The sequence below is a fragment of the Podarcis tiliguerta genome (genome assembly GCF_965153285.1).
Source record: "Podarcis tiliguerta genome assembly, chromosome: 2".
Lineage (NCBI taxonomy): Eukaryota > Metazoa > Chordata > Lepidosauria > Squamata > Lacertidae > Podarcis > Podarcis tiliguerta.
In genome coordinates this window covers 86954918-86981498 of record NC_139535.1, presented here as the reverse complement: position 1 = coordinate 86981498, position 26581 = coordinate 86954918, and the positions used below count along the sequence as shown (strand labels likewise).

General features: G+C 44.3%; 1 protein-coding gene across 8 annotated transcripts in view; it reads right to left on the bottom strand.

Moving 5' to 3' along the window:
- The window catches only part of JMJD6 (jumonji domain containing 6, arginine demethylase and lysine hydroxylase), an 82428-nt gene that overhangs the window by 42904 nt on the left and 12943 nt on the right, over positions 1-26581 (bottom strand). The window contains exon 7 of one of the 8 annotated variants that reach the window (XM_083429920.1): positions 24394-25460. The exons of the other annotated variants lie outside the window; for them this stretch is intronic. Within the exon in view, the coding sequence (XP_083286046.1) occupies positions 25397-25460 (64 nt within the window). The 3' untranslated portion in view covers positions 24394-25396. Of the gene's footprint in view, positions 1-24393; positions 25461-26581 lie in introns of those variants that run through there. 8 annotated transcript variants of the gene reach the window in all.

Genomic DNA, 26581 nt, shown 5'->3' with positions numbered 1-26581 from the left:
ACAGTAATTGTTCTAAGCAATTTCAGAGCCACAAGCAATGTTCCCAACCAGTAAAAGTATCTTCTGCTTACAACGGAGAATATTGTGTGCACAAATGCTATTTCAGATGGGAAAGCAAGACTACAGTTATTTGTTCTTTGGAGAGCATGTCCGTGTTAACATGCTCTGTTCTGTACCTTACCCAACGATGGGGCCGGATCCACATTACAGCCCCTTGTGTTTGCAATGCAATGCAATGCTACACTGATTTTTTAAAAAAATAGGTATGGGGGCACATTGCATGGGGTGCCATCTTATAAGCCCCTTGTTAATAACACAAGCCCATGGCATGTAGCACGGACTCACATTATAAACAAGGGACTTACGGCGTGGTACTCCATACAATGGCCCCTCCAACCAGCAAATGTGTTTGCAAAAAGGTATGTTGCGAGTCCATGCTACAAGCCCCTGGGAAATGCAGTAAGAGAACATACACCATGTTTGACAAGAACACGTCCACTTGCACAGACAGTGAGCATCTCCCTCTCCTGAGCCATTTTTTCCTCATCTACGGTTTCAAAAATCTATTTGAGGTTCTTTTCATGAAATGTAGGCTTGTGTGCCAGCTCTGTAACAACAGTCACCAGAGCTGCCTTTATGTTACGCAAGAGATTTTTGCAATCGGTCAGTGAGCAGCACCTGGTCTTCATCTGGCTCCAGCCCCAACAGTCCCCGAGGGGCTCCCTCAACCCCAGGCAAGGTGTGCAATATGTTCCCTGCCATTGCCAATTCTCTACCTTCCTCGGTATGTTAAGGTGCTTCTTATGCGTCTCTCCCAGGGCTGGATTTAGGTTTGATGAGGCCCTAAGTTACTGAAGGTAATGGGGCCCTTTATATGTCCAGCTGTCCTTTGTCAACAACAAATGGTCACTGTTTTCTGTGTTGAATGTATGCTATATGGTAATTTATGGACCTAATAGATATCTAAAGCCATTTGCAACCAGTCCATGCAGAATGTAGGCACCCTATATATAGAAATGAGCAAACCAATGATATTTTAGGGAGCAGGCTAGCAGGCCTTTACTTACATCATAGAAGCCTACACAACACAAAACACTGTTGCTGTATGTAGGTTTTATTTTATTTGTTTCTTATCTTATATTTTGGAAATGTACAACCAGTTCCCCCCCCTGTAATTTTTTTGGGGCACCCCAAGAGAGTGGGACCCTAAGCTACAGCTTGTTTAGCTTATACATAAATCTGGCACTGTTTTCTCCCCACGTGCTTTTGCCTCATTCCTCCTTCCACCCCTGGCAGAGTTAGCAGTTCACCCTGCGCCCAGGATTCACTCAAGGAAGCAGCACAGGTAGCAGTATTATTGACAGAACACTTAGCTTTGGACCTCTGCAGATATGCAGGTGCACATGGAGAGGCAGCATCTCCCCCCGCCAAACAAAAAAATATTACCAATCTTGCAACCACAGCACCCCTGACAGATGGCTGTCCGAATCTCTGGTTAAATACATCCAGTGAAGGACATCTGAGCCTACCAGGACCACCCAAGGCAGTTGGCTACACCGTCAAGTTCAGAGGGTTCTCCCACTGCGTTGCCAAAATCTGCTCCCTTGCCATTTCCACCTATTCATTCTGGACCTGTCAGCTGGAGTAGCAGAAGATAAGTATGCTCCATCTTCTATGTGGCAGCCCCTTAAGCCTTTGAGGACAACCACTGTCTATAAAAACTGCAGGATTCCAGGAAGAATCAGAACCAGACAATTCATGTTGTCTAGGGGCACAGCTGTGCTGTCATTCCACACAGTTTGATGGAGGCTTTAGTGCAGAGATCAGGAACCTTTTTCAGCCATGGGCTGGTCCACCATCCCTCAGACCTTGTGGGGCGGGGGCGGACTATTTTTTTTTGGGGGGGGGGATGAACTATGCACCACAAATAACCCAGAGATGCATTTTAAATAAAAGGACACATTCTACTCATGTAAAAACACGCTGATTCCCGAACCATCCGTGGGCTGGATTTTGAAGACAATTGGGCTGCATCCAGCCCACGAGCCTTAGGTTGCCTACCCCTGCTTTGTCGCAAGGATGATGCTACCATCCACCCGAAATGACATGAAGTACCAGAGGTAGAAAAGAATATTGAAATGTGAAGTATTGGAGTTAGGTTGGTTTTTTAAAAAAATGTTTTTAAATGTTATATGTTAATTTGGATTTTTGTATATGGATTTGTGGGCTGCAGTATTGCTTAGGGGCTTTTGTTGGGGAATAGATTTTTTATTATTAGTGTGCATACCTTAGTATCGATAATGGTTTTGATCATTTTTATTATGTATGTTCAACTTTGTATAACATAACTTTGGGTTGCAAACTGCCCTAAGACCTACGTGTATAGGTATCCAAATTTAGTAAATAAAATAAAAACAAATATAGTCAAAAAAGGAGGAGGGGATGAGGAGACGCATGTGTCCAAAGAAAGCAAAAAAATGTGTGCATGATCAGAAGCAGGGATAGCCAACATGGTGCCTTCCAGATGTTGTAGACTCCAACTCCCATCAGCCCCAGTCAGCATGGTCCATGGTCAGGAATGATGTAGTCCACTAAAGGAATAACACAGTCAGGTTTAGCTCGTTCTACTAAATGGCTACTTGCTACTTTGGGAAATGCCGTTTGTTTTTCTCATTATTATTATCACATACCACACTGGCAGAGGCTGAAGCAATGAGCTATAGTACACATGCAGGACAGGTTTGTTGAGCTCTGGGCCCCTAAAATAGAACTGACAGGAGCCTATTAAGGCCCCTCTAATTGGACCAGCTGTAAATATGTCATCTGATCCAGCAGCTCCAGTAAACAAAAGGTGTCACAAGAGCCTGAGCATGTGGACTGAGTTCCTAACTTTATAGTTGGGGAGGGTGGGCTGTTGGCTTGTACGCAGTGGGAGGTTTAAAAATATTATTCCATTGCCTTTCAGAGGAATTCAAGAACCTAGTGCACAAAGGAAAAGGAAAATGCAAAACAGAATGCTGTAGATTGGGGTGTTGTTGTTGTTTTGCCTACAGATGACAATAATGAAGTATGAGCCGCACCTGATATTGCCAAATCTCCACCCCCCCCCTTTTGGTTGGGATTTTTGGGGGGAGGCTCCCACAAATTTATAGGACTGAATGAGAAGTTTTAAGGTTAAATTCCTGACCACTTTAGAAAGCCTGCATTGGGATTCTATAAACCTAAAATGCAGCCTAAATATAATTAGCTAGACTGTGTATGTGGTTTTTTTTATTATTAAAAAAAACAGCATATGCACACGATAATGACAGCTCTTAATTGAGCTTCTACTCTCAGTCCAATTACTACCCCTTCATTCCTCTCCCCTCTCATCCTTTCTTGGTTTTCCACAAGAGCTGATCTGTGCACAGCTTAATGCCGAGAGAATAATCCCCATATCTCCTCCCCCACTAGAATCCAAGAGCAGGAAGAGCTCCCATGGAAACCTTTCCTTTTTAAACTCCAGTTCATCTATTGTGTTTTAATTTCTTTAAAAGGTGGTGAGGAACAAGGACTAACCCCCTGCCCCCCCCACTTCTAAGGATGCTTTTCTTAAAATTAAGGAACATCTGGCAGCTCTGCTCCTTGCAGCTACCCCACCCGAAACTCCTACAGGGCAGCTGGGATAACATCCATCCACTGCCCATTAATCAGGATCTTGTCTGCTTGAAAAGCAAAACATGAGTTAGGAGGCAGCTGACTCTGCAGGGGGAAGTGTCAGTTTACTGGGTGAATAGGACCGCTGTTGTCTAGCACAATTCATTTCCCACACGGTTGTGCCTGTCGGAGGCGGCCCCTGCTCTGAGGAACTAAGACTGCTGCACTGTGATCTTGACATCTTTGCTTGCTTGGCGACAGGCACCGTCCAGATCTTCTCTCCCCACAAAAGGAACCCTCAACAAAGCAGGAAGAGTTATCTGAGGACTGGTCTACATGCACACGGGCGCAGCACTCCATCAATCTGTTCTGATGACTCAGATAATATGGAGAACCTGCCTCCCTCCGGTGAAATACATTGTCAAAATGATGTCAGATGATAAGAATGCTCTGCCTGCGGTTCGGAACAACTAACTGGGCTTAGAAGAGTTGCAAATGGGGTTGTAAAGGAAAATACCTTTGATGTGAAACCCAGTCTCCCTTTTCTTTCATATGTAAGGGGGAAAGAAAATAAAGGTTTTCCACCAGCCTCACAAACCTGCCCGTGGAGAAGCTATATAGACTGCCAGTGTTTTAAGATCATGTAAAATGACACCATGGGCTGGGTGCTATGTTCTTTTCTTTGCTGTGACTGTATTGTGTCAGGTGATAATAATGCTCTGCGTTATTTTAATATGGGATGGCTACTTCAAGTGTACAAATCATCACTTGATGTTGCAATCCCATGTCTGAATGAATACTAAACTCCACCGACCTCAGCAGCAGCAGCAACAACAAAATAATAATCCAGATTTCAGCTAGCTCAGGTTTGCAAGGACCCCAAGCAATCCACAATGCTTGGACACAGAGGACTGACAATGGCAGTAGGTTGTATATTATACTGCCAAATAGGCCCACAGGGAGACAAGAAAGACTTGAATCTTTTAAGCGTGTACCTAATTGGGAAGAAGAAGTGATAAATTAAGTCAGAGAAGAAGTCCCATGGAAACAACTGCACTGTACCACTGGTTTTCATCTGTGTATTTTCTGAATTGGATGCCTCTTCCACTCCTGTTTCTTGAATTGGCTTGTAGGATGATGTGCAGGAGTGAGAGGAGGGAGCTGCAATTTTTAAATTTGCTCATATGTGCCCTCTCTCTTGCCCTGCCATTTCCTGCCCTGAGCCATTTCAAGGCACATATGACAATAGAGGGAAGGAGGAAAGGCAAGGAATGGCCTCACTCTTTCATGCATCTAGAGATGAAAGAGAAGCTTTTGCCTTAGTGAATTCTTCAGGAATCTCGAGTAGGGATTTGCCAGAATCTGTAGAAATTTCCTGTATTGGTTGACAATAGCATCAACCCATATCAGAGACATTGTAAATTCACAATGAAGTCTAGCCCATTCTGGAAATTTAAAATCATCAGATGCCAAGCAAGTTTCTCATACACAAGCCAAAACCTGGGGGCTAAGCAACTGGATTGGGACTCAGAGAGCTGCAGGCTCCATTCTTGCTCAAAGAATGTAATACTTAAATTTAAACACCCACCCCATAACCACTACGAGTTCACCATCTGCAAATGGGAATAACATTATAAACCTCCTGTGTGATATTATTTTCAGCCTACTGATTTCAGAACATGATGTCCTATGGTTTTAGGGCAAAATAAGTAGGTAGGATTTATACATAGCAGGGCTATTTTGTGTGTGAATACTCATAGAGACAACCGAATGTCTGATGGGTGATCAGGGCCCTATTTATGGTAACTGAATATATTAAGAAGAAGGCAAGGGTAGCCAAAAGCATTTTGGGGTCTGCGGTAATATGGCACTTTTTCTCCCCACCCTGATTCCACATTCAGAAGTTGACGAGAATGGCAGATGAATCTTCTTTCAACACTGGTGATGGGGCACTCTCCTCATCTTCTACTTCTAAGACACCAGGTTTGGTTAGGGGTTGAGGGGAGGCCCCATGATCCTCTAATGTGTCACCTGTTGATACTGTCTCTTTAAGAGGCAAGCCGAGAAGGCCTCATGCTAGCAGTCCATTCAAGAGGAATAGAACAGGACAGGTAGCGAGAGAGAAAGAAAGAGAGAGAGAGAGAGAGAGAGGAGATTTAGTTTTCTAAGCTTCAAAAAAAGGCCTGGGATATTTTTGCCAAGACAATCAGAATCTGGATATTATTTGGCAAAGTTGTTTATGTTGCTCTTTAATGTCAAAAATTGTTGCTCTGTAGGTTTTAATAAATATTTGTTGAGTTTGATGATGTGGTGTGACTTACTGTTTCCGATATACAAGATCACCACTCACAACTCTGCTTCCCCATTATCAGCCACCTGAAGCAGCCGCCTCATTCTGTCTAAAGGTAGGGCCGGCCCTGGGAAGCTTGAAAAGAGCCTGTTTTACAAGCATCTTGTTTCCTTCCCATAACTTCAGCTGAAAGAGAATGCATAGCAGGCCAGTGAAAGAAAGGCCTTTAAGATCTACAGCTGTATCCAATCCCATCTAGTCTCTGCTTCTGGTCAGACTCTCTTCTTATCTGAACTGCAAAACCTTTTTAGCTGGATGTCAGGTCCTTTTTAAAATGGCTCCTGTATCAAAGCTTTGCAGCTTGATGAGCAGATGGGATGCACAAACCTACATCTGATCCAGCTCACAGGGCAGGAAAGGATTTAAGGATTTTATCCACAAAACACTGCTGGCTACAGCTCTATCAGCTGCAAAGAACTTCTGCAATACATGCATCCCAAAGAAATACATGCATCACCAACAGAAATAGACTGTTTACTGTTCTTGGTGGAAAGCCCCCCCCCCCCCCCAAGAACCACTCTCCCAAGCAACTGGGAGCCTCAGCCAGCCATGGTGGGAGTTCGGACTTGGCGGCAATTTAAAATTTGCCACCCTGAGCTCATTTAAGAGGAAGGGTGGGATAGACATTTAATATCTACAGAATACGGTGCTCAAACTGTTGGGTTATCAAGAGATGAGGAATCCAGTGTTTGGTATCAAGGGGGTGAGAGTGGAGAGAGACAACTGTGGTCAACTATCCAATAGGTTGGAATTTGCGGCAAAAACTTGGTTTGACTGCCAAGCCCAGTCTTTTCAGTACATTGCTTAGCATCTGGGGATGCTGCTGATTCTCATTCTCAGAGGTGGTTTTCACAGGCACATGGACATCAGCGTTATTTCCTCGCAGCTTTTGATGACTTTTGAAGCATAGGTGGGTTCCCATGAGGCAAGACACAGTGATAACAGCAAGAAATTTATTGAACTACATAACTGGAAAACAGGGGCAAAGCAACTACCGGTACTTATATACATTCCTGAAAGCCTGGGCCACTCCCAACGTGGTTGGCTGTCTAAGCTTTCAAGCTGCGAATCACAACTCAGAGTTCAAGGGCCAATGGCAGAGGCCCAAATCCTGAAATGTTCTGTGATTGGACAACATGTATCAAATCAGAACACAGTAGCTCAGAATCCTTAGTCCAGACTCAAGCTTGAATACATAACAACTTTGAGCTGAGCTAAACAAGTGAAGTGATTTGATTCATAACTATTGCTTTTATGTGAAGTCAGGCAGTGAAAGTTTGTATGTAGCGTTAAGATATGTGACCACTCAGTCACATCATCACTTGATGCCACATGTTACCATTCGATACTTCAATGTGCAGACAGAACCTGTTTGTGTGTCTGTGTGTATGTCTGCTTGTGTTACTCTGTAAAGGGTGCAAAATAACATCATTATGAAGTTACCAAGTGACAAACAGTCATGGGTGGGCCAACCCTTAGTTTCCTTGATTTGTGAAGCTGAACGAGATAAGGATGCTGAAGCCCCTTATCAACAAACAGCCTATCAGCACACTGAGAGCACCTTTTATCAATGAACATTTTAGTTGGCTGATTAATATTTGCACGGAATCCAGCCACGTCCTGATGCATGATGCATCCAGGCAGTTGAAGGGGAAAGAAGCAATCATCCTTGCTTTTCTGCCATTCCTGATGTAGCGATTCAATTAAAAGGGCCTTCTGCCTGCTAAGGAAACCCCTGAGGTGGCTACAGAATGGACAGCTGAGCTCACAGTGTCTCGGAAACTCAGGTAGCAGACATTTCTAGAGCTTTCCTGATTAGATAAGATTATTTTAATAAATCATGCCTGCCACAGATTAAGAATTAGCCAGGAGGCAAGGAATGTCATTATTTTCAAGGTATCTACATCTTTCTCCAGATTCCTCTTGGCATTTAGGGGCAGCTGTGTAGTCAACAACCTCTTCCTAGGTGGCCTTCCAAACAGCAGTGGCTCAGCTCCCTGACCAAATCTCTAGTGTCAGGCAGACAGGAGGAGTTTTTCAAAACTCCAAGAATCAGCATATTTTTAAGGCAAATGCTTGTTTCATACTTCTTCCATTTTTTTTCCTTTTCTTTTTTTGCAAGGCAGCCATCAGAGAAACAGCTCAACAACATTCCCTTTCTGGGAGTAAGGACAAATAAATCCAATCACTGACAGCTGAACCAGATATTTATTTGCATCCAAGTCCGCCTCTCTTAAACACCGTTGACTCACAAAGCCCTGATCAGATTTCCTGTACAATCTGATGATACATGTCTACTCAGAAGCAGGTCCCATTGAGTTCAATGGGGCTTGCTCCCCAGTAAGGGAGTATACCATAGCAGCCTAAATATCTTCTCTGGAGTTGCAAATTTCATAGCAACAGCAACGACATTCTCAAATAGAAGAATTTTTCACGAGAAAATGGGCTGGATGAATCAGACAAACCAAAATACAAGCTGATAAAGAGTTCACAGGGCTAGCCTGGATAATATGGTATAATGAAAGTGACCCAAAAATCAAGAAAGAAAGACAGAGTATAGCTCAGTTTAGGGCATATTATTTGCATGTAGAACATCCCAGGTTCAATCCCAACAGCTCCAAAACAGAGACCCTGAACAGCTGCTGCCGGTCCGAGCAGACAATACTAGGATAGTTGGACAAATGGTCTGCCCTGGCATAAAGCTGAACCCTGAGTTCCAAACCCACGATCCAATAATCAAAGAAGTTAGTATTTATTCAAAGGCTCCCTTATTTCTGCTCTAGCTAGAGTAAGGGAGATGAGAGACCTCACAGACCACGTTTTCAAAGACTAAGGGGCAGTACTAATGACTGCCACCCATCTTGAATTCTGTGGGCACCATTTACTTTAATCCCAGCTTTTTTTTAAGAAAAAAAAGGCCTGCTCAGAGAGCAGCCCGGACACACGCCTAGTCTCCAGTGTGCTGTGCCAGCCCAGTCCTGTCAAGCACTTGCTCAGTACAGAAACATCTCCCTGCCTCTAGACACCGCTCAAGCACAGCCTTGCCTCCCTCTGAGATCAGCCAAAAGAAGCTATGCAAAGCAAGTAAACTAAATGGGGCCATTCTTCCCACAAACAACGTGTGGCGAGTGGCAGAGAAGTAATAATCAGAATATTCCAGCTCGCTTTAACAATCTACTATGGGGTGGGTGGGGTAAAATGAAACGGGGAGACCGTGACGTGAAGCCGGCCCATCATCCAACATCGTGCTGTTTAACAAACAAAAGAAAACTGGAGGTAGCTTGCTGGTAGGCAGAGGAGAATGTATCAGCTGCTCCTTGGAAGTTGTGTGTGCAAAAAAAGAAATGCTTGACTTTAGACGTAGGTGATTTGCAGAATTCTGGCTGAGAACTTAAAAAACAAGGGATGTTGGAATGGGTAGGTGCCATACTCTACAGGCTGAGGGGTTCTGAAACATGACGTTTTCTTTACAACGCAAGGCATCTTCCTACCTAATATCCTTCCAATATGCAGTGGTACCTTGGGTTACATACGCTTCAGGTTACATACGCTTCAGGTTACATACGCTTCAGGTTACAGACTCCGCTAACCCAGAAATAGTGCTTCAGGTTAAGAACTTTGCTTCAGGATGAGAACAGAAATTGTGCTCTGGTGGTGCAGCAGCAGCGGGAGGCCCCATTAGCTACAGTGGTGCTTTAGGTTAAGAACAGTTTCAGGTTAATAACGGACCTCCAGAATGAATTAAGTACTTAACCTGAGGTCCCACTGTACTGGTTTTCAGCCTTGTGAATGCGTGGTATGCAGTCTGCATAAATGAACATAATAAATAAATAAGAAAGACAATGTACACCACAAGGCAGTTAAGCTAGTGAGCTACTCGGCGTGTTACTACTGCATCAAAGCATTCTGGCTAGGATCCCAGCTAAGCCCATCCACTCATTAAACCCCTCTGGACCTGGTAGACTCACACTTAACCAGGCATTGGTTTCCTGTGGTTGTTCTAATCAAAAGGCCTGATAACTCTCCCTTAATTATATATAAAAAACACCAAATGGAGTTTGCTTATTGACATAGGGCAGGGGTAATCAATATGATGTCTTCCAGGTGTTTATTGGACTCCAGCTTCCACCAGTCCCTGCCAGCATGACCAACGAACAGCGGCGATAGAAGATGCAGTCCAGCAATAACTGGAGGGAGTCAACTTAGGGAACATATTTTGTTTTTGAGGCAATTTAGTGGGCACTGTTCAGGAAGTAAAGTGGATTCAAATTTAGTTCCCCCCCCCCCCCAAAAAAAAATGCAGCACGTGAAATTTAACACAGTTAGAATGTGTGGATTCCTTTTGGTGCATTCTTCATTCACAGTTTGAGTTTGCACAGATTTTGTGATTACAGGTAACAAGAAAAAAATGGAGCGACAGGGTTATTATGGTGGTGGTGAGAGGTGATTATGATTCTGAGGGGAATGGAGGCAGACATGATAGGAGATGCACTGACGGAGGAAAAAACAACAACTCAGGTAGCTTTACAGTGTACAAAAGGTCTTTCCCCCAAATGAGAGTTTTCCCTTTTCTAAAATTATCTCCAAAACCATGAGGGTTAGCAACATGGGAGCCACCAAACATATTCACACAACAGCTTTGTTTGTGAAGCTGTGTTCTATGGACATACAGCTAGGAGTCACAGGAAACTGCCCCTTAATCTGCACTGATGGTTATCACACAATAAACACGGGAACACCCCATGGATATATTTGGGTACAAACAGCAAAAAGGCAGTAAAATGAGGTGACTTTATGTACAGAGCAGGCATAAACGTTGCTTTTGTAGATACTCTTAGAAAGCGTAGATAAGCTGTAGCTAATACAGAGACAGAAGAATAGGGGGAAAGGCAGAGAAGGGTGTACGCTAGCCAGAAAGGAGCCCAGCCCCACCTCAGAGAAATAAAAGTAATTATTTCTGAACCAAGAGACGCCCATCATGCCACCACAGTGGGGAGGCTCCCACCAAGTACATTGTGAGGCTGCTTGTCTGAGGCCAGCTATATATATATATATATATATATATATATATATATATATATATATATATTAGATGCTGTATATTTCCACCCAGAGAAGCCAGCACGTGCTCTGTATGCTGGGAAACCCAGCTGGCTTAACAGAAGCTATCTCCTGATCAGCAGGCCTGCTTAGGGCAACTTCTCCCTCTCGCCAATGTTTCCCCGGGGAAATTACAAAACAAGGTAAAAGGGTGCCCAAAGGCATAAACAGGCACAGGAGCTAAGCGAGGGATGTGGAAGGTAATCACCGGGTCCAGGGATGAAAATAATAATCACAATAGCATCAACAAACACATCCTTCCTCCTGCACTCTGGCATCTGGGCTATAGGGGCCTGTTTCTAAGATGTGCTGACTCTGCACTGCTTCCATTTACTTCGCAAAAAAACCAACGAAGGTAGCATTTCTCCTAAAGAGATGCTGCAGAGGCAAGCAGCATATGAACCAGAAAACAAAATGAGCAGAGTAAATGCAGGACTCATTTGCCAGGCCCTTTACTAATCTTATTCTCTACTCCACACTGGCTTTTTGTACCAAGTTAGACCTCAGATGGAGACCTGAAGCGATTTTAACCAAGAACAGGCCCCCCAGTTGTTATTTCTGACTAGCTGGAGAAGGTAGCGGTTCGACTCTCAGACTAAGACCAGGAGATCCAGGTTAAAATGCCACAAAGCTCACTAGGTAACCTTTGGTCAGTCATCTCATCTCAACCTAGCCTAGCTCACAGGGTTGTTGTGGGGATAAAATGGGGGGTATGATAGCTTGAGCCCATTGCGGCAAAGGGGGGATATAAATGTAATAAATAATATTTATATAGCACTTTTTGTGGGTTCAAATAACTTCAGCAATCCTTACCACAACTTGTAAGCAGGTTAGTATTCTTCCCCTGTTAGAGATGGGAGAGTGGGACTGGAAGATATGTATGAGGCAGTGAACAGCACAAACTAGTTAAAGACAGTGACGTCAATGGGATTAAATAATCTTAAATCGAAGTCTTCTGGGTTGGATCCCAGTAAAGCACCCAGACAGGCTCACTGCTCATTAATCTCCTCTGGGCCTGCCACGCTCCTGCACACACTTAACCAGGCACCAGCCCTTTTAGTTGTTCTAACCACGAGCAGCAGGGGTGATGAGAATTATATTCGAACACCATTTGGAAGGAGACACAAGTTTGGTGTTCCCATTGCAATTCCAAACCAAATTGGGGGAAAAACCACTTATAAATTACTTTCATTTGGTAAATCCCTTCCAAAATCACCTTTTATTCGGGGAATTATTCAGCTTTGGTGTATGCAGTAATTCAGGAAGCAATGATGATGATGATGACATAGCAATGCCTAGTGAGATACATCATGGAGAGTAGATTTGAGTTGGAAGCGTTCTGGACTGCAGCTCATGTCGTCTGTCATCTAGCCGCTACAACACAACAGCTCTTTTAATAGTGCTATTTCTATGGAGTTGCAAAGATTATACACCCAACATAATGGAGGAATCAATGTCCTGCCTCCCCAATGCTGAGTCATGCCACAGTGGTGATGAGACTAGACTTGGACTCTTCATGAGACTTTACACACACTTTCTATATGCAGTATTTTCCTCAACAACCAAGTCAATGTTAGGCAGAGCACATTCTGTGTTGTACTTAGGCAAAAGTGTTGGTGTGGGTGGGGTTGTGCACTGCTTCCCTCTTTTCAAGCCCTCATGGCAGCCACTTTCTTCAGCAAAGGAATTGTTCTTGGCCTTGTACATGTGGGTGACAACAGTGACTCATCTATCTGGACAGAGTGCACTCCAACAGGAGTGGGGCGGGGGAATGACCAGTGCTATTTTTATGGAAGAAGAGGTGCTGGAACTCACCATAAACACCTCCCTTGTTCTCTTATAATGGCAACGGAGCCCACCTGAGAAGTGCCAGAACTCAGTTCTGGCGAGTTCCTACTGAAAAACCCCCTGGAAATGACCTTAACACAGGGTGCAGTGTTAAGAATGAGGGGATCCCCTCAAATGAACATTCAGGCACCCCCCACCTTAGACTTCCAGCGTCTTAAAAAAAGGTCTGCTTGGAGCCATCTGTTGTGACTTCAATGTGCATCTGTAATAATCCTATATGCTAACAGATTCATTCCTTGAGTGTGGATCCCTGTATAGCCAAAATGGCCCAGGAGGTGATGTGCAGAAGTACTTGCAGACAGAGAAAAGTACAAAATAGTCTGTAGAAAAATAAAATCAAGGTAGCAGCCCCGCATAGAACAACCCCACAGGGACCGAACATGTTCAGTGGCCATGGGAATGCTGACTGTTGAGGGGGGGACAGGAAAAGGGGGTGGGAGTGGAAATAGAAATGGAGTATCCTAGAAAAAGCATGGTCAAATGTTGCTGCAAGTCCTACTTGTCTGGACTATATCTGAGCTACTTCAAGGAATACGGTTCCAGTGCCAGTCTAGAAGAGAGTGAAGTTATGGGGCATATTTTAGATATTAAGGATTTTAAGCACAACACATGGTTTATAGCCTAACTAGAACAATGGTAGGTTGAGAAAGCAGGCAGTGTGTCACCTCTTTGTGTCTTGAAGATGGCTCATTTATTTTTAATCAGAAGCCATCCAGGGCTGGATGCAGAGGCGAGTATTTTTTACCTTTGCTGCATGCCAGTGCCTCCTGCCCTATGCATATCCAGGACACATCTCTGGGAAAATAGGGGACATCGTAATGTGTCTCACTCTCGAGACTATAGGAAAACATGAGACTGTAGGAGGAGATAGGAAGCCAGACCTGTCCTTCTTAAAGGCTGGAGAAGACACCATGAATGGGGATTATACCTTCATGTATAAAAGTTGCGTCAGGAGTAAGGAGAAGACTTTCCAAGACCTCCTCTAGCATTTAGGCTACCAACAGAAAAGACAAAACGCCAAAAGCAGATTCCCACAGTTAGCACAAGCAACTAAAGGTAAAAGGTAATGCTTGCGTTTGCATTATTTCCATCAAGCTATTTCAGAAATAAATAAATCAGCACACCTTTGCTTTGGGAATCTTAAAAGTCTCTCTTCTGAATGAGGCCTGCGACATTTACAGCAGCAGCAGCAAGCAGTCATTGCTCACACTTCCTGAAGCAACAGGTGGGCGTCCTGAGCCAGTTACACAAATGGGAGAGAAGGGGATGGAAAGCTTTTCGGGGTCTCCCTTTTATAGATGCACTGGGATGTACAAAGAGTGAAACCAAGGCAGCTCGTTTGTTACAATCAAAGTTTGGGCTGATGCTGTCAAGAGATCGAGGGTCCTGGATGGCTCTCCCCTGTTTATTACCCTCTTTGACTCGCGGTGTTTCCAGGATGCGGGCTAGGGCAGTGCAAGTATTAGAAGTAATGGCACCGCATGGAACGCGGCATCGCCCTGGAGCTGCGCCCGCCAATTGCCTGGAATGCTGAATGGGCAACAAAGGCGAGGTGCGGCGAGGAGAGTCCTCGGCAGGAGGCGATCCGCGCCTTGATTGGCTGCGGCGGGAGGCTTCGCTCGGCCTTTCGAAGGAAAGGAAGGAGAGCGCACTGACCGCCCCACCAAATACCCGCACAGTTCAAGTCACCGGCTTGGCTCACATGCACAAGGCGAGGCAAACGCGCACAAAATGCAAAAGCAGGGCTGTCCGGAGAAGTGGAGGAGCTCCGCGATCTAGACATATACATATATATATATACACACAGAGAGAAATGCTTTCGTGGAGAGTCCTGCATTGCAGGGGGTTGGACTAGATGACTCTCGGGCTCCCTTCCACACACACACACACACACACACACACACACATGGATCTGACAAGACTCCAAGCACACACTTCTCCCTGGCTCCCCCAGTAGCATCTCCTTTACCTTGCTCTCCTCCTCTTCCTCCTCCTCCTCTTCTTCCTCCTCTTCCTCCTGCTCTTCTTCTACCGCCACCGGAGCGGCAGCGACAGCCGCCGCCGCCTGGCTGGGGATCTTGACCTCCTGCGGGTGGCTCTGCTGTCCGGCTTGGGCAGTCCTAGAGGCGGCAGCGGCGGCGTCCTCGTCCTCCTCGGCGCTTCTCTCCTGGCGCTGCTCTTTCTCCTCCTCGTCCCCTTCTTCTTCGGCAGCCCCGATCTCCTCCTCCTCGCGGCGCCTTCTCCCCTCGCCCTTCACTTCCCCGCCTCCCTCCTCATGAAGCCGGGGAGGCCCCGCTGCGTCCGGCTCCTCCGCTCCCGCTTCGCCGCCCTCTGCCCCGTCCGCCGGCTCTGCCGCAGCGCTCTCCTCGGCGGCTTCTCGGGGCTCGCCTCCTCCCGGGGCCGCCGCCGCCGCCGCTTTGTCGCCCTCCGAGCCGGTCCTCAGCTTCACAAAGACCGAGGCGAGGATCACGGCCAAGACGGTGAAGAGCAGCGGGACGGCCAGGTAGTACAACTCCGACGCTACATCCATCCCTCCTTCGGCAGCAGCAGCGCCGCCGCAGTCCCTGCGCTGAGGGCTACGCAGCACCGCCTGCAACGCACCAGCAAGGAGCTGCCGCCGCTAGCAGAGAAGAACCGCGTTATTAAGGGTAAGAGCGGCAGGCAGCTCCCTCCGATATCTCGCCTCCCCTGGTTCTGCTGCCGCGCAGTGGAAAGAGCTCCGGCGAATTCCACGGTCCCCACGCGCGCCGCGCAACAGCCTGACAGCAGCAGCAGCACTGGGCGGAATCCCGCCTCTCCTCAAGCTGGGTCGGGTTTCACAACACGCGCGTCACGGCCCTGCGCCCCGCCCACCGCCGCGCGCTCCCGCCTCTTAGACCCCTGATGCGGGGGGCGCGCGTTCTCTTTGCTCCTTTTCCCCAGCTGGTATGGGTTGGGCCCAGTCCTTGACTATTATTATTATTATTATTATTATTATTATTATTATTATTATTATTATTATTATTATTATGTTTCTATGCTACTTTATATTTTTAAGCAAAAAACAACAACTCAAAGTGGTTTACAACCTTAATTAAAACATCAACTAAAACAATCCAGAATAAAACATTGAAGAAAGTGAAATATTATATCATAAGACATCTTACAATATCATCAAATCATAATAGATACATGGGCGTAACCAGGGGACAGTCCCCCCCACCTAGTAAATTAAAATACTTAACTAACTGACCAATTGTGTTACAGATAGCTTGGTTCTACACCCCCCCCCCCATCCTGACCCCAATATAAATCCTGGTTAGGCCTATGAATAGATAAGCACTATGATCAAGCAATCATAAAATCGTATCATAAAATCATATCGTGCAATCATCACCCGAGGCCTTTCTTTGTGTGCCTCTTCCGCAAGAGGTCCATAGGGTGACAACACAATATTTATGGAATGCTCTGTTCTGCTTCTCCCTTTCAAACTGTGTATATGTGTGTGCAGGGGAAGGGGGGAATTATTTCTGTTTGTTATTATGGTTTGCATGTGTTTTTATATTGAAAAGTGACCTGTGGTCTTTGGATGAAGGGTGGTGCAGAAATAAAATAAGTAAGAATAACAAGCCTCTTTCCACCAATGAATTGCACTTGCTCAGTTAAGACAACTGGGTGGCCCTGAATCAATCACTCAGCCTCTGCCTCAGTTGCTTACTCATAAAATGGGGACATTAAGCACTTATTTCACAGGAATGAGGAAATATTAAGATTGTAAAACACTTGGTCCATTAAGAGTGCTATATAACTGGCACACTCCCTCACATGCAGCCAGCCCTTCACCACCGTAGCAGAACTAAGCTCAAACCCATCTCCCACTTAAATACTCTGTCTGCTATGGATTCTCTCCTTCCACCCAGCAAGGAAGGTTCTTTCTGTCCATAATCTCCAAAGCCAAGCAACAATTAAGGTTGGTTTAGCAATTCAGTTGTTTTTTTCCTCAGTATACAAGGGAAAATCTTGCAAGAGGGAATCTCCTTTACACCTTCTCCAGAGATTTCTCAGGCTTAGTGCTAAGTACTTTCCCTGCCTCTTTGCTACACTAAGTGAACATCCAAAAACTTCTCTGCTCACCTTCCCCCATTCCTAGAACACATTTTAAAAACACTTAATACAGCTGGGATGTCTGTTTCTATTTGCCTTAGGCAGAAGTTGGTCAGGATCAGGTCCAGAGACCTCCCTCATGAATGAAGATGGTTAGTCTATTAAACCAAGTTAGGAATGAAGGTGAGCAGTGGGCTGAGAAGTGTTGTTTCCCTGTTTTTGAAAAGTCTCGTAGCTGAAGAGCCTTTGGCTTCAAAGCAAGGTAGAATTTGAGGTGCTGGCAGCGGCCGCCGCCGGTTAAACCACAGAGGTACAGCTTCCCTTAGAGACACCTGTGCCATTTGTCACACGCACCTGCTTTTTGCATTGTTCAATCTACTTACCACAGCAATGCCTTGCTTAGCAAGGCAGGAAGAACAATCCTTGATGCGCCACAAAAGGAGGCACAAGGTGACAGAAAACATCTCTGGACAATAGGGCCATGCTTTTCCTCTCTTTAACAGTCCTAAATACAGTGGTACCTCAGGTTAAGTACTTAATTTGTTCCGGAGGTCCGTTCTTAACCTGAAACTTTTCTTAACCTGAAGCACCGCTTTAGCTAATGGGGCCTCTCACTGCTGCTGCGCTGCCGGAGCCCGATTTCTGTTCTCATCCTGAAGCAAAGTTCTTAACCTGAGGTAATATTTCTGGGTTAGCAGAGTCTGTAACCTGAAGTGCATGTAACCTGAAGCATATGTAACCTGAAGCGCATGTAACTTGAGGTACCACTGTATTGATTAAGCCCTGCAAGGTTTGTAAGGCTAGTAGCAGATTGTTGCCCAGAAGCAAAATTTATCTGTGCCGTTACAGACTCCCCCCCAACCTATCAGGATAGATAACTATGCCCTGACTTGCCAACAGGAAAGGGAAATTAAAGCTCGCATGCCAGACTCATATCCTAGGGCTGCAAGGTGCTGGCCTGTAAACAGAGCGATTAGTCCTGCAGTTCTCCATCCTGCTTCAGTCATAAAGGGGGGGGGGGAGAGAGAGAGAGAGAGACTGCACCATAACCTTGCAGTCAACGCAGATGCAGCCTTCAGTGATGTTTACTGGTCTCAAGTCATTGCCAGGAAGCTAGATGGCCAGATATTGTTTGCACAGCCTTGGGGAAAAAGATATGGTAGAAGAGGCTGAAGTTTTACCCATCTCTCAATTTTACTCATTTTACCTTGTTTCTTTTGTAAAAACAAAAAACCACAAAGAGGTCAGCTTCAGCCTTCTTTGGTTCATTTTAAGATTCTGAAGTTTGTATGTAGCACCAGAACTCTGGTAGGGTAAGGGAGGGTTGGCTTTTATCCACATCCTCGCTAAACATATCCCCAAATTTTTCAATACAGTGGTACCTCGGGCTACATACGCTTCAGGTTACAGACTCCGCTAACCCAGAAATAGTGCTTCAGGTTAAGAACGTTGTTTCAGGATGGGAACACAAATTGTGCTCCAGCGGCGCGGTGGCAGCAGGAGGCCCCATTAGCTAAAGTGGTGCTTCAGGTTAAGAACAGTTTCAGGTTAAGAACGGACTTCCGGAACGAATTAAGTACTTAACCCGAGGTACCACTGTAGATGTATAAATGAATCAGCGTAGGTGCTCAGCACAGGGCTGTCTTCAACCAAGTCCTCCGACTAGGACAAGGGCTTCTGCCTATGAAACAGGACGTTCTCTTCCCACATCTGCTCTGGGGGTTTAAGGAACCCCTAGAACAGATCAGGAGGAATTCACGGGGAGGAAAGAAGAGGAAGTTCCTTTGTGTAGGTGGTGGAAGCCTTTGTGCTGCTGGGACAAATTTGCTGGGTAGAACTCAGTCTCTAGCTCATGTTACGGTTCCCAGTTTTGTGTGAAGTCTTGAGGGGTCCAGTGAATGCAATATATTGTACTGAGACAGCAAAGCAGGAGTGGGGAACTCTGTGGCCCTCCAGGTGTAGCTGAACTTCAAACCTCCATCAGCCCCAGCCAGCATGGCCAGTGGTCGGAGATGGTGGAAGTTGTAGTTCAAGAACATAGAGCCACAGGTCACCCCCCATCTCTGTACACACACAGCTTGTGAGGCTTGAATTGGTAGAGTCTGCATTTTTACAGATCAAGGACCCATATTTAATCCAGACATGCATCTAGGGATCCTTTTCTTTTCTTTTTTCTTTTCCATACATTTGTGTGGTGGTAGCATGACTGTTATGACCCACCTTAGATCACCTTTGTTGAAGACAAAGAGTTTAAATCCTCCCAGTACTGGGCAGTCCGGCCTCATGCGAGTGCCTGGTTAGAGGTCTCTGTGTGCAGAGAGGCTTGCAGCCATACACACACTTTGATTTTATGCTACTAGCTTGCAGGTCAGAGAAAAAGCGAGTCATCATCAGTAATGAGACGTGATGGATGCAGGGCTGCTCCCATTTTCTAAAATATATGAATAGAAGTTGCCAGTTGGCATTTGGGACTACTTCAGCCTTTAAGAGTTGTAGAAAACAAAAAAACCCACCAAATCACATCCCCACAGGTTTGCATTGTTTCCTTTACAACAGAAGGCAGAGGCATCCCACCCCCCAGGCAGGGGAGGCCACTGTTTCAGGCAGCAGAAACTCCTCAGGCGGCATGCCTGTGGGTGCCTTGCCTACCCCATGGGAGAAACCCCACCACAATCAGCACCAATTCTGGGCAAGTTTGCAGCCATTTTGGGCAAGATTTCACCTCAAACCAGTGCAATATTACCCTAAATCAGCACTGATAGTGGTGCCACTCCTCTGACAATGGCGCATGGGGTAGGATGCATGGTGGTGGCAGAACAGGTAGCAGCAGAAGGTAGGAGATGGCAGCAGCAGAACTTCCCCTTTAATCTCAAGCGACAAAAGGGGACACGCCACCCTTAGCAAGAGGGCATTAATCAAGCTCACCTCTGGAGACAAGGGTCACATTCCAGCATGCCTTTAAGGGACAAGGTTTGTTTTCTTTTGATTTTGTCCTACTTAAGTCAACAGAGCCAATATAAATTCTCTCCGAGCTCTAATGTGACCTTTATAAATTAATATTTTATGCATTGCCTGGGATAGGGAGACCAAGTAAATCCACTTTAAAGAACAGTGGACTGGCCAAGGCAATGTCTCCAGGGTTGTAGCTGGGATTGTCTTTCGGGCTAATCCTATCAAGACGGTGATCATTAGCATGCGGATAATTATATTCTTAGTAACAAACAGCCATAACACCTAATCTTCTCCTCCATACAGCTTTATATCTCACAGGAAAGGGATAAGCAGAGCTGGACTGTTAGCGATCGCTCCCTTTTGGACGGTGCTAAGCACATCTAGGAAGCGTTGTCAGCTGGCTGGTATTTCTTCTCTTTTGTTAGACAACATACAGTTGCTAGATACGTCAGTGTCATTTTTCAGAACTGACTATGACTGAAAAGGGAAGTGAATTCTCTTTAAATCTTTAGCATTAGAACATCTCTACCTTTCTCTCTGCTTGACTCAAATCTTTGGGAAGGTCTGGGCTAGTTGCCTCCAAGTTTCATTTTGGCAGGTAAAAGTAACAGATGACAGAACTGGCATCTGATACAGTTTTCCAGTTCTCTGATTTAATCAGAGTAGCTCCCACACTGACTACTTCTGTGTGCAAGAGGGAGCAATTGGTACAAGTGAGCCAAGTATACAGCACATCAGTGATAGGTCACAGCCTCTATTTTATTTGTTGCTTAAATTTCCATTTTGCAGAAGTGTTCATATGGACACACACAATATGGACATTTCTGGATTTTGAGTATCTAGCTAAGAAACACCCCAAACTTGATAGAGAGTACAGTATAAGAACACAAAAAGCCTGCTGAGGCCAGTAGCCCATCTAAACCCAGCATCCTGTTCTCACAGTGGCCAACCAGATGCCCATGGGAAGCATGCAGCCAGGAACCAAGTATATACAGTGGTACCTTGGGTTAAGAACTGGAGGTCTTTCCTTAACCTGAAACTGTTCTTAACCTGAGGTACCACTTTAGCTAATGGAGCCTCTCACTGCAGCCGTGCCACCACCGCACAATTTCTGTTCTCATCCTGAGGTAAAGTTCTTAACCCAAGGTACTATTTCTGGGTTAGCGGAGTCTGTAACCTGAAGCGTCTGTAACCCGAGGTACCACTGTATTCATGTGACTGAATATATTGGTTCTCAGAACCTCTGACAAAAAAGGAAATCTATGGACTGGGAATCCTTTTGAAGATTCACCGATGAAGAGCCATAGATCTGTACAAAGGGTTGATGTGGCAATCCATTTCAAGAAGGGATAGGGAACCTGGTGCTCTGCAGATGTTGCTGCTCTGCAACTCTCATCATCCCTGAAAATGAACCATGCTAACTGGAATGGATGGGAATTGGAACAAAACTTCCTGAGGGTCACAGGTTTACCTCTCCCGGTTATAAGGAAGTGGTAGCATGGTTTGCCAAGATTCTCCCCCTCCCCCCTTACTTAAATGACCAGGTTGTTGTTGTCTGCTCTCCTTAGTCCAGATCACCCCATTATTGGAGATAAGGGCCAGTTCTTAATCAAACGGTGTCTAATTTTTAACAGACCAAGCTCTTCCACAGAACACTTGGCTAATTTCGGCAATTTGCTGCCCTCTACTGGAAAAGGGTGGTCCTCCAAACAAATAGCTAAGCAGGAAATTGACAGCGAGGACAACTGCAACTATGGTGGCGATATGCAGACTCAATCGCTTTAGAAGGGAAAGGACCTTATTGAGAAAAACAAGGTAGGAAAGGTTAGTTGAGTGCCAGCACTATTTCCAATGCACAAAGACATGTCAACCTAATTTGTAAACAACCAGTGTGTGTTTGGATAGCCAATGCACAACTAAACCATGGCATGGTAACAGAGCAAATCAGTTGAACATCTGAAATGGGAGAGAAAATCCCTCTTGACTTCTCGCTGTTATGATTATTTGATAATTAGGGAATTGCCTTCCACATACATGTCCCAGGTGACCTACAGCCATGTCCTTAAAAGGCAGAAAAGAACAACCCAGTGTAGGTTTAAAATGAACACCTAAGGCAGGTAGCTTTTCAATTAGCTGAAAAGGCTTGCAGAAACAAAAATGGTAGCACTTGTTTCTAGAAAGTATACATAGTGGACACCTGCCATTATCTCAGCAGGAATGCTGCTCCATAGAACAGGGGCAGCTATACTGAAAGCCCTGGTCTGAGTTACTGTGGGGCTGGCTTCTGGTATCTTTGGAACTTTTAAAGACAAAGTCTCCTACAGAATGCAGTATATAAGGGATATATAAGGGGAAAGTGGCTGGCAGCAGACTGACAGCCAATGCAAATCCCACAAGCAAGATGGTACCATACTAAAGGGATTCTACCAGAAGGACAGTGAAACTCTTTCCCCACCAGTGCTGCAGAGGGAAACCATGAAGATGAAGGCAAAGCTGCAAATAAGCTGTTGTTCAGGTTCAAGAATCTAAATCCTGTACCACAGAATTGTAAGAATTTGCAAACTGATGTAGGTGGCTTCCTACAGAGTTCAGTGGGGCTTACATTCTAGTAACCATGTATACTTGGATCACAGCTTCAGCCATTTCCTGGGCTGGCTATTGTAGGACCCTGTGACCACCATTCAACTATCAGACTCTCCCGTCTTGAAGTTAAATGGAGTATTATTCATAGCTGCTGGCAGAAAGAGGAAAGGCCAAATTTTACAGTGGGCTGCACAGGAGGCAAAGATTGTTCATTGCTGAATGCACATAACTGAATTAGAAAAAAGTAGCAGTGAATACTAGACCCATCAAAGATATAGGGTCTTGTAAAAATTGACCACATTGATACACTGGTATATTAAGCTGGAGCAGGTTTGGGAAAAGAAGAACTAGTGGACGGTAAAGCAAACAGAACAAGGGATAGAGGTACTCTGTGAACACTTGCAATCTCAGACAGACATAGAACATAGGCAGGAAAGTGTGTTAAATGTTTAGGGTTTTGATTGGGACATCTGGTGAATATTTTAAAGGATCATAACAGGGAATTGTATTATTTTCAGAAATCTAAGCAAGACCAGGTGAACACAGAACTGGGATGAGCTCATGGTGGGAAAGGCTACTGAATTCTGCAGTGTAGGTCCAAGTCACATGTGGAGAAAGGAGGAGAATCAGAGGGGCATTATGTTTGAGATAGCCACCTTATATGGAACCCAAGGTTTAAGAACTATATAAAAAAGGGCAAAAGCATGATGGGCGTGATTCTTTTGGATTTGGACCACCAAAGCTGTGGGTACATATGGGACTCGGGGGTGACAGGTAAGAACTGCTACCTTGAATCTCTGCTGTTTAAGAAATGCCTCGTGTTTCTTCTTTTAAATATATGTGTGACTTTATTGTTTCAAATGTTTGTAAGAAATTGTGTGAAACTTGTTTAAACCATAACCACATTTGTTCCAATTGCACTCTAAATCCAGAGAAAGATCAAGGTCAACAAAAAGGTGATTGGAAAGCTTTGTAGGAGCTTCCAGATCAAACTCTGGTAACTAATTAAAGTCTTCTAAAAATAAATTCCTACAATATAATTGCAGAGGTTGGATGGCCATCTGCCATATGTGATCTAGTTGAGATTCTTGCATTGTAGGCGGTTGAATTAGATGACCCCAGGGTACCTTCCACCTGTACAATTCTATGATAATAGACTATTCCCTTTTTTACTATTGATGAGTTTTTTTAGTAAAACATAGCTAATTCCTCTCAGCCACATAACTATAGCCTTGCACTGAGTAAGTAGCACACCGCCTAGCATGCATAGAGAGCGAAGCAGAGATTCACAACTTCTTTTCAGATCTATGTGGTTGCTCTGGCTAAGTAAAGGATGTTGCAACTTCCAGTTAAGCCATATCAAACTTATGTTTCATTTGTCTGATATGGCTTAACCGAAAGTTACAAGTTAAATAAAGGTAATCTGTTCTGTCTCTGATATCCTTATCGAGGCTATACGGGTTGATTAAAAAGTGCTACACAAAACTAAAGGTCAATTAAAGTGTGAATTGGCCTTTAGTTTTGTGTAGCACTTTTTAATCAACCCGTATAGCCTTTCAAATTGCAGAAGCACAAAGCACAAAGTCACATTGGGCTTCTGATTTCCTCTATGCAGAAGGGTACAATAATATCTAAAGCATTTCCTAGAAAATGCAAGGCAGTAATCAGGATTCAAATTCAATAAGAAGTTGAAGCTCTAGCAGAAGATATATTCTAGTTAGCATGCTGCACTGAATCAAGTATTTCAGAATCCTACAAATTGTGACACTGCAAGTTAGATACTGCACATAAGGAAAAAGATTATCACCCAATGTTTAGATGAAAGCTAAGTACAAGTGAAGTAATGGAAAATAAGGCTTTATTTTAAAAAATTTAAAAATGAAAAACATGAAAATCATTCAGAGAACAATTCAGAGCACTCCCACCCTGGTTCCATTAAATGATTAGACTTAACGAGTTGTTAGAGGAGGTGGCACTTTAAATGTTGCTGAAACAGTCCAGAGACTTCGCCCCTCACAAAAGGGAAGAATGGAGCTCTAGTATAAGGGCCTCTCAGGTATCCTCAACACAATGACCCAGTCATTAGGAATTCGAGAAAGAAAAGGTTTTAGCACATTTCCCCAAGTAAGAAGTGGCTGTTGCTGAAAGCTGTTCAGAAAAAAAGGTTGATCCAGTTTAACTGAAATATGCAAGAAGAGCTAATAAACCCAGGACTTTCTTTGATGCAATCACAAGCTCTAAGTGAAATTTTTCATCGGATGGGTAACTGTAAAACATGCATCCTTTTAAAATGCATAAAGTGCCTCCATTAACAAAAGCATATGTTCTAATAACAGTACAGCATTAAGGACCTGAAAATAAAGTCTGAGCTAGAGATATATTGATTTGTTAAGCCCCTGTTGCTTAATTAGTGTTTAATAATGATCCTGGCTAGGATCATTATAATATCATAATATAAGTTTCTAGGTATCATAGTTATAAAAAAGGCAAGTATTAGCCATTGGACTTTTAGGCAGCAACTTCAGGTCTAACTGCAGCTGTCATAATATAAACACTGCATTGGTTTTCAAAGAGGCACATTAAGGGGGGGAAAGTTTGTGAAAAGCAGTATCTTTAAAATAAGAGTTGTGATTTAAACAACGATCAGCTGTAAATTTTCTCTGCAAGGATTATTTAGAAGCAATATTGCAGTTTTCACACTCTTGTCACCCCATCACAAAGGAATCATTAAACCAGAAGCTTGGAGTTATTTACTTCTGCTTGCAACCCTGGGCAAGTAAAGAATTCAGGATCCTTATTCCCAACCCACGGCTATCTGAATGATTGGTACTTAACAAAACCAATTTACTTTCCTCCAGCATGACAGCTGCCTGGCTTCAACTCCGCAGAACAGGAATATAGTTGGCATCTGGCAAAACAATGAAAATGACAACACTGAAAGAGCGCAACTGAAAGGAGCTAGCCAGCTACTCAGATGCAAGTTGTACATTCCTATAAATAAAATCTACAACTTTTTTAAAGAAAGAAAGCCCAAGTTTAATGTGGGTTTTTTTCATCAGTTTGGGAGATCTGGAATAAAAATATTCCCTAGTACAGTAACAGAGGCAAATGGCATCTATAAATGAACAAATCCCACTTGTGGAAGATATACGGTACATTTAAAAAGGACACTGATTGTAGCTGAACACTGACATGTTCAGTCGCCTGTGGTGACTATTCCTAAAAAAATATAACTGGCTTAACCCTGAAATGCCAAATATCCATCAGCTTTTGATACAAAGAAAACAGCCACCGAAGTTTGTGTTTTAATAGCATATTTGATACAAGACAGAGAAAGTTAGCATATTGTACCCAAATGGCGGGGCTCTTCAGCCTCACCCACCAAGCATACTTAGCCCCCAACTTCCAGATGAATTTTACTGATCAACTCAGTGAAGGTTTGTAATCCTAGTTTAAATAAATGTACATGGCTGAACAAATGTATCTGCATCCCAGTATGACAAACAGGAATTAAGACTTCTAGGTAAAGATGACACTCCCTGCAAACCTAGTGCATGAAGGCCACACAGAATGTATTACACAACTCTCCAGAAAGCAAAACAAATACACTTTCAATATTCTAAACCTCATGGTTGCAAGGAATACTTTAACAGCACGGGCAGATTTTGCCAAATTCTGATTGGCATGCCAAAGGTTATTGATGCAATCCACGGTTGTCAAACAACATAATAGCAGGAAGCAAGGCTAGAAAAGACCTTTGCCCAAGATATTGAAAATGCTGCTGCCAATGAGTAAATATTGGGCTGACTCAGGCTGCTTCAAATGTTCTAGTCAATGTTAAGATATCTATACTAGTCCTAATTCCTTTCCTGTTGCTGTTCATCTGCCTCCTGAGTTACAAGTTCTTGGGTACCAGGCCACAAAAAAATTGGAACATAAAGTTGTGGTTCGAGGACCCGACCCCCGCGGAGAAGAAATGAGTAGACCAGGACACGAGATATATGGTTTATGGGCATGAAAAGGTCACAA